Source organism: Microcaecilia unicolor, chromosome 11 (assembly GCF_901765095.1).
Source record: "Microcaecilia unicolor chromosome 11, aMicUni1.1, whole genome shotgun sequence".
Classification (NCBI taxonomy): Eukaryota; Metazoa; Chordata; class Amphibia; order Gymnophiona; family Siphonopidae; genus Microcaecilia; species Microcaecilia unicolor.
This window is the reverse complement of record NC_044041.1, coordinates 104,534,473-104,542,839: the sequence shown is the minus strand read 5'-3', so window position 1 is coordinate 104,542,839 and position 8,367 is coordinate 104,534,473. Positions and strand designations below refer to the sequence as shown.

At 43.6% G+C, this 8,367-nt stretch overlaps 1 protein-coding gene across 1 annotated transcript in view; it reads right to left on the bottom strand.

Moving 5' to 3' along the window:
• Positions 1-544: 544 nt before the first annotated feature.
• Positions 545-8,367, bottom strand: part of LOC115480958 (E3 ubiquitin-protein ligase MARCH2-like) — a 46,261-nt gene continuing 38,438 nt past the window's right edge. The window contains exons 2-3 of the mRNA XM_030219942.1: positions 7,308-7,540; positions 545-830 (exon numbers count right to left, since the gene is read on the bottom strand). Of these exons, the coding sequence (XP_030075802.1) occupies positions 545-830; positions 7,308-7,510 (489 nt within the window). The 5' untranslated portion in view covers positions 7,511-7,540. The remainder of the gene's footprint in view (positions 831-7,307; positions 7,541-8,367) is intronic.

The window sequence follows — 8,367 nt, the reverse complement described above, 5'->3', positions numbered from 1 at the left end:
GACCGCCGGCGGAGCTTCTTCCGGTTGGTGGGGGCTGTCCGCGGACATCACCCAGTCGTGAGAACAAGCAGCCTGCTTGTCTTCGGAGAAAAGAGTGAAGAGAAGAATCTCTATCTAATGGACTATTCTGTGTAAGCAAAAGACTTCCAGGTTAATATCCCCTATAACCAATAACTGTATCCACACCTCCCAGAATGCCACCATCAGCCTCCTCACCTACCATTATGTCCTCTACTTCTACTCTACTGCTATGGCACTTCCATGTTCTTCAGCCTATCACCATCTTCAGCCTATTACCATCATCACACCTTCTCCTTTCAACCTCTATCAATGTACTCCCTCTTCTAAGTGGCTAGCCCAGCTCTTATACTATACTGCAATCCCACTCATCCCCTACACTGCTATTCCCACTATCATGCCTTCTGCTTCTATCCTCTTATGTGGCCATTCCCTCCACCTTAGTGTTATACTGCCAGCCCATACGATGGATACCATCAAGTCTCCTATTAAGATTCAGTTCCTTTGATGAAACGCAGGCTGGATCTTAGGCAAGCCAGCAGAGCATAAAAAGGGAGGGAAAAGCTTTCTGCAAGCAAAGTCTCAGAGCATATTCAGAACTAGAAACAGAAGCTACCTCTGTCAAAGGCCTTGGCTTCCGCTCCACAATGAACTCCGTATGGCAGAGCTCACAGTAGCTTGTGTTGGAGGATGACAGCCACTTCTCAAGGCAACTTTTGTGCACGGTCCCCAGTGTCCCAGTACAGTCACATGGAGATAGCAGTCCTTCACCGCCACCACCCTCATGGCAGATCCGACAGATGGGACCATCACTAGACAAGCAGAAAATAATGCACCTTATTTAAGGGAGAGGTGAACATGCACTCTGTTTCAAGCATACTTCCATAAAGCTAGAACCAAGATATCACAAGGGCCTCTAATCTCACAGAAAGACATTCATAGTCTCTAAGACAAGATAATTTGAAGTTCAAGTTTGGTTTTGGTCTTGCATAATTTCTCTTTCAAAATTCACTTCTACAAATTTCAAGAGACCTTTTGTACCTGTAGACTTTGCACCTCTATCAAGCACAGGCAGGCTCTATATAAGAAAATATTCATGAGCATGTGAAAGTCAAATCCTAGTGGGTACATCCCCCCAAAAAAACTTCCCCTGGGAATGTCCACTTCTCCCAAGTCTAAAACTAGCTTATGAAACTTGGCAGCAATACTTAGTTGTTGAGCAGAGGGCAGTTTTCAGCCCCAGGGTACTGCTGTCATCTCCCTGATGTCTCCTTTCAGCTCTTCATGCTGTATTCCTGCTTTGGATGTCTCAGGGTATGACTTTTCCTCTTCTAAGTTCCCCCTTCAGTTGTTCATGCTGTATGCATACTTTGTGTTTTGGAGTGCTAGTCAACTCTAGAAACCATACTACAGCAAGTGGCAAATTCCTGAGAACTTATTGGTTGTTTGGCTAGCCAAGTGATGTAACATTGAGGGGATCCCACTAGGCCTATAGCAGCTCACAATTTTGAATGAATCACCTGTGGCTGGATAGGGCAGTTAGAAGATTAGAGTTTAGGAAATACAGATCACTAGGCACTGGATTAGGACATACAGATACAGCAAGTAGTTCCCTGCTTAACAGGTTTTTCAATCTAAGTTTTGTACCTGGGGTAACAGGGTGGGGGTAAGTGACTTGCTGAAGGTCACAAAGAGTATCAGTGGAAGAAAAGGAATATGATTATTGGCTCCCCTGGCTCTCAGCTCACTACACTACTTTTCCATTCCAGTTTTACTCTCTGTCTCAAATAACCCCTTGGCTCTTATGAACAACTTGCTTCCTTAGAGTCTGGAGTGGTCTCGGAGGACTGGAGAAGAGTGAATATGGTCCCTCTGCACAAGAGCAGAAGTAAGGAGGAGGTTGGGAATTACAGATCTGTTAGTCTGACCTCGGTGGTGAGTAAACTAATGGAAACATTTTTAAAGCGGAGGATTGTGAGGCTTCTAGAATCAAATGGACTGCAGGACCCGAGGCAGCATGGCTTCACTAGAGGCAGGTCTTGCCAGACAAATTTGACTGATTTCTTTGACTGGGTGACCAAATAGTTGGCTATAGGAGGAGCGCTATATGTGGTGTACTTGGATTTTAGCAAAGCCTTTGACACGGTTCCACCCAGGCAACTGATAAATAAACTGAGTGCCCTCGGTTTGGGTCCCAAAGTCACTGACTGCGTTAAAAACTGGTTAAGTGGAAGGAGACAGAGGGTAGTGGTAAATGGAGTTTGCGCTGAGGAAAAGGATGTTATCAGTGGTGTACCACACAGATCGGTCCTTGGGCTGGCTCTTTTTAACATCTTTGTGAGTGATATTGTGGAAGGACTGTCTGGTAAGTTTTGTCTTTTTGCACATGATACCAAACTCTGTAATAGTGTGGAAATCCTGGAGGCGAAGAAATGGTCCAGCAATTGGCAACTCAGATTCAATGCTAAAAAATGCGGGTCATACACTCACAGGGGGATGATCAAAAGTCAACGCGTGCGCGCAAGTCCATTAGCGCCGTTTTTGTGCACACTTTTAACAATGTGGGATGATCAACGTGGTTACTGCCATAAACTGCAAGCATGCCAGGCACTTGTGCACATGACATTTAAATGTAGTCAATCTCATGTAAATAAGGTCATTTTGCGTTCCTCCTAGATGATCGAAAGCTAGCGCCTCATGAACAGAGGTGTTGAACACCGCTATGCTGGAAAACAGCGCCGCAGAATAACACCAGGTCCTAGCTGGCGTTCTTGTAGTGCAGGTCCCACCCCCCCCCCCCCCCAAAAAAAAAAAAAAACTTCAGTCTTTTTTTTTTTTTTTTAAAGAGTATATTCTTCGCTATGCCTCCATCCCTGCGACGGCAGTTGAGGACGTCCAAAATATGGATGTCCCTTTGAGAAGGACATCCATGCCTTTGCTATGCTTCCTACACTCGTTTTATTTATTTGGATTTTGGATCACAAGTAGCAGCAGTGGGATTTGAACCGGCCACCTCTGGATTGCAAGACCAGTGCTCTAACCACTAGGTCACTCTGCCACTCCTCCACTCCCTTGAAATTTGGCCATCCCTGTGGTGGTGGGGGGGGGGGCAGTTTGCAGGCCCCTGGGGGGGGGGGGGGAGGTATGTGTGTGTCAGCAGAGGCATAATGAAGGCATGGATGTCCTTCTTTCAAACATTTTGGACGTCCTCAACTGCCCCCCACAGGGATGGCCAAATTTCAAGGGAGTGGAGTAGAGTGTAGGAGTGGCAGAGTGGTCTAGTGGTTAGAGCACTGGTCTTGCAATCCACAGGTGGCCGGTTCAAATCCCACTGCTGCTACTTGTGATCCAAAATCCAAATAAATAAATAAAGCAGGTGTTGGAGGCATGGCAGGCATGGATGTCCTTCTCACAAACATCCACATTTTGGACGTCCTCAACTGTAGCCTGGCGCGTCTGATTAGTGTGCATGCGTCCTGGCTACTTAGCTTCAATTAACTATGCTGAAGCACTGCTACACTGCTGCATATATCTGCATACATTAACTTCTGATCATGCCATAGTGCAACACCGTGCTACTACAGCGTTGGAAGAGCGGTATTTCCAGAGCGCTATCTAAAATAGCGCCAGGGTTTGATCATCTGCCTGTTAGGTTGCAAAAAACTCCAAGGGAAATGTATAGTATAGGAGGTGAAGTACTTTTGTGTACAAAAGAAGAGAAACTTGGGGTAATTGTGTCTGATGATCTCAAGGTGGCCAAACAGGTAGAAAAGGAGACTATCAAAGCCAGAAGAATGTTTGGGTGCATAGGGAGAGGAATGGCCAGCAGAAAAAAAGAGGTTATAGTGTCCCTGCATAACTCTCCGGTGAGGACCCATTTAGAATACTGTGTGCAAATCTAGAGAACACACCTACAAAAAGATATAAACTGAATGGAGTGGGTCCAGAGGGTGGCTACAAAACTGATCAGTGGTCTCTGTCACAAACCGTATGGGGACAGACTTAAGACTCTCAATATATACACTGGAAGAAAGGACGGAGAAAGAGGATATGATAGAGATGTTTAAATACCTCTGTCGCATTAATGTACAGGAGGTGAACCTCTTTCAAATGAAGGAAAATGTTAAGAGATTATAGGCTCAAGGAGTAATCTAAGGAAATACTTTTTGACAGAAAAGGTGGTGGATGCATGGAATTGCCTCCCGGTGGGCGTGGTGGAGACGAGGACTGTGTCTGAATTTAAAAAAGTGTGGGACAGGCACGTGGGATCTTTTAGGGAGAGGAGAAAATAGTGATTGCTGTGGATGGGTTGACTGGATGGGCCATTTGGCTCTTATTTGCCATCATGTTTCTGTGTTTCTAACTCTCTCACAGAGAAAAGACACAGTTGGAAACAGGATGCTAGGCTCGATGGACCTTTTTTCTGTCCCAGTGTGGCAATACTTATGTACTTCTGAGATTTAAACTATTAGAGGTCACAAAGGTAACTACATTAGTAAGAGGTTTCCTTCCTAACTGAACAGGATCCAGTGGTAAATTTAATGCTCTAGCTGCCCTATCCAGCCAGAACGAGGTAGGAAGAGAATTCTCATTCAAAATTGTGAGCTGCTATAGGCCCAGTGGGATCCCCTCAATGTTACATCATTCGGTCAGTCAAACAACCAATGAGTCCTCAGGAATTTGCCACTTGGTGAGGTATACAGCTGTAGTATGGTTTCTAGAGTTGACTGTAGCACTCCAAGACACAAAGTATGGATGCAGCATGAACAACTGAAGGGGAACTCAGAAGAGGAAAAAGTCATATCATGAGACATCCAAAGCAGGAATACAGCATGAAGAGCTGAAAGGAGACCTCAGGGAGATGACTCCCTGATACACTCAAAGGAGGAATACAGCACAAACACCTGAAGAAAGACTTCAGGGGAGAATATATTTCAAAATAATGCAATCAATAAAAGTTCCACTTTTTTTTTTTTTTTTACAATGAATTAAAATTTTTTTAGCAGTACTGGTAGTTTGTGGGGGGGAAAATACAAAATCAACTAGCCAGAAGATTAAAACAGAGACAGAGAACAAAAACTGAAAAGAACACATCAAGGGCTCTTTGTGATGTTTGCTAAAAACAAGGATAACACAGAAAAATGGACATGACCAAGTTAATGACTGGCAAACTTTCATGGTATGGAGGCCAAAGCACACTTTAGCTTCAATGATTAACTAACAACATAGACGCCTAACAGGGGACAGGAGACCAGCCACCCTAACAAATGCTTCAACAAGCCAAGTCTTTCTTTTTTTTTTTTATTTATATATAGGAAACTCCCCTCCACCTATTTTCCTTCCATCACCATCTCTGTCATTTTTCTCTCTCTCATGGGTAAAGTGGTAGGGTAGTCGTGTTAGTCCACTTTTAAAGGTAAAAAGAAAAGAAAACAACATGAAACCTTTTTTTATTGGACTAACAATGCATTTTTTGATGAGCTTTTGAAGACAACCCTTTTTCAGATAAGAAATTCTGAAATTTCTGATCTGAAGAAGGGTAACCTTCGAAAGCTCATTAAAAAAAAACTGTATTAAAAAGTTAGACCAATAAAAAAAGGCTTCATATTATCTTCTTTGTTTTGTTACTATTTATTCTCTCTCTCAGAAACTGGTGAAAACTGTTAAGCAGTTGATTTCCTCTTCACTGTGAATACAGCAGTAGTTTAGCCAGAGGTGAACTTCTGGGTGGGCCCAGGGGCAGATTGGGTGAGCCCATGCATTCCCCCCCCCCCCCATCCCAAGAGTTAAATACACCTTGGCTGGCAGGGATCCCCAAGCCCTGCTAGCTGAAGATGTCTTCCATTGGAATCCCCCGGGCCATGTGAATACTGGTGAGCTATCTGCCAACGCCTGCACCCCCAAATGTATGCTCAGTTCATACACATAAATTGATCATGTGTGGGGGGTGCAGGTGTCAAAAGATGGAATCATGCCACCAACTTCCCTGGTGCTGACAAGACCTGGGGGATTCTAGCAGGGGACATCTTCAGCTGGTAGAGCTTGGGGATCCCTGTCAGCTACACTGAGGATGTGTGCTGCCACTGGGTGGGCCTGAACCCAAAGTGGATGGGTCCTTGCCCACCCAGGCACACCTGAGATTACACTACTGGAATAAAGAACTCTTAACATGAAGAGTAATGAGGAAATCTAAGCACTGCCAAACAAGCACACCATGATGATATGGCTACTTTGGCGTCAGCATGCTGAGGGGCGCCTTGGTAGTGCCAAATGGGGCAGTAATGAGGCAAGGAAATCTACTCTCTTTCTAGTGAGTACTCGCATCAAAATCTGTGGCTCCACACTGATGGTTTTCAACAGAACTCAACATAAAACTACCTACAGTCCTGCAGTCACAGACTCTGTTCTGGATATGAAGATATGTGGGTAACAGGAAAAACGTATTCACCATCACCCCCTTTCTAAGTGATTTTCTTTATACTTTCTTTTAAAAGACCAAGAGGTCCACAGCAGAAGGCCAATAATCATTTTAGAGGATTCCTCAAAGTACTGAAAAATTTCTCCATCTGCACTAGTTTTGTACAAAACCATTTATCAACTGGGTGTCTGGAAAACTTGCATTAACTCATTAAATTGATAGGAAGAAGAATCAGCAAGCGATTGGCAGAAAGTTACATGATCTAAAACATTCACAGGGGTTAATCTTTAGGGATCATGCCAAAAACAATGGACATAAAATGCTACAACTCCCCTCCTCCCCAAACACACATTGGCCTGCAAAGGTTAGTCTGAAAGAAAACATTTTCCCAATCTGAAAACCTCAAGCTGACATAGCAATGCACTCGAACAGGTATACCCATGGGCAGGTAGGCAAATGCAATGAAAACATTCAGGCCTTGCAAAAAGGCAAGCACTTTATGGTGACGCAAACAAGAGTGAATGATAGAAGATTTGAATAGATTACACTGAGCAGCAATTTGAGAGGTGCCAAGACATGAAATAGCCTCCCAGTGTATTGGGGATGGAAGCAAGTAGGACTACCAGAGGGACTTTAGCTTTGGCAAAAACAAAGCTGAAGTCTCATATCAAGTATACTCTGCTGTAGTGCAACAGAAAAATGCACAAACAAGATGGGGCCATATGGCTTTTATGGATTGTCATAAATCTTTACTATGTGGCTTCAGAAAAATCCTCGGTCTGAAAAGAGAAAAAGAATTACTATTAAATAACCATAAGGCTCCAGAAGCTTATCCTCCCAATTCAGCTGGTACCGTGCCATCACTCTGTACCTCTGTGTCCCCAGGGCTTTGATTACTGTGGATAGGAGCCGGCCGTCTTTGGCGGTGACTTGTGTGACATACTGTGGCCGCCCGATGTCTGACTCCTCCAATGACTTAAAGAGAGTAGCGTTCCCGGTACAGTCGCATAGAGAACCAGGAAGGTGGCAGCAGTCGCCTGTTGTCATGGCGACCAGGAATGCCTTTCCCTTCATGCACCAGCTCCCGGAGTCATGATGATGGGTCTGTAATTTAAAAGAAAAAACAGAAAAAGGAGAAAACTGTGAGGAAGAACCATTGCAAGACATCTCTTACTAACAGGACAGCCTGACAATGTCAATGGCAACCAGTAGAAGCAGCAGCTTCATCTAATAGGTCCCAGTTAGAACAGCCTGTTAAGACAGTGTACTGCTGTGATAAAGAATGCAGTTGTACACTGTATCATATTACAGGAACAAAATGAAGAGCAAACATCAATGTTATAGGACTTTTTCGGTGGCAGTGTTTCCAAATGGGTTATTTTTACACATATCATGACAGTAATGAACCTTACTCCTATACCAGGCTATGTGGAGTATGATCTAGATTGCACCGGAAGGGCACTTGTCAACAAAGCTTTGGGGAAAAACGTTAATCTGATTTTGGGGAGGGGAATTCATAAAAGCTAAAAGGAGCCTTACATGGCAGCACTTCTCATGGAGTCATACCGGACTTACAGTTTGTAGCTTAGTTTTATAGTTTATTACATTTTATACACCACCCTACATAAAATATCAAAACGATTTACAATAAAATCATTATAATAAAAAGTTAAAAGAAAGGAAATACAATGGTACAGGAAAGGCTACAACACTCAGAACAAGCATTCAAAAAGCACCCTAAAAGACAAGAATCATAAGGTCCTTAACTAATATTAGGGAAGCCGGTGAGAACAATACAATTTGAACATCCATTTAAAAAAAGCTGCAAGCAACATTCTATCCGCAACATTATAGGTATTTTATTCCAAAGATCTGGGGCTACCACATAAAAAGCCAGTTTATGTACGACACTCAGCCATGCCTCCTTAGTT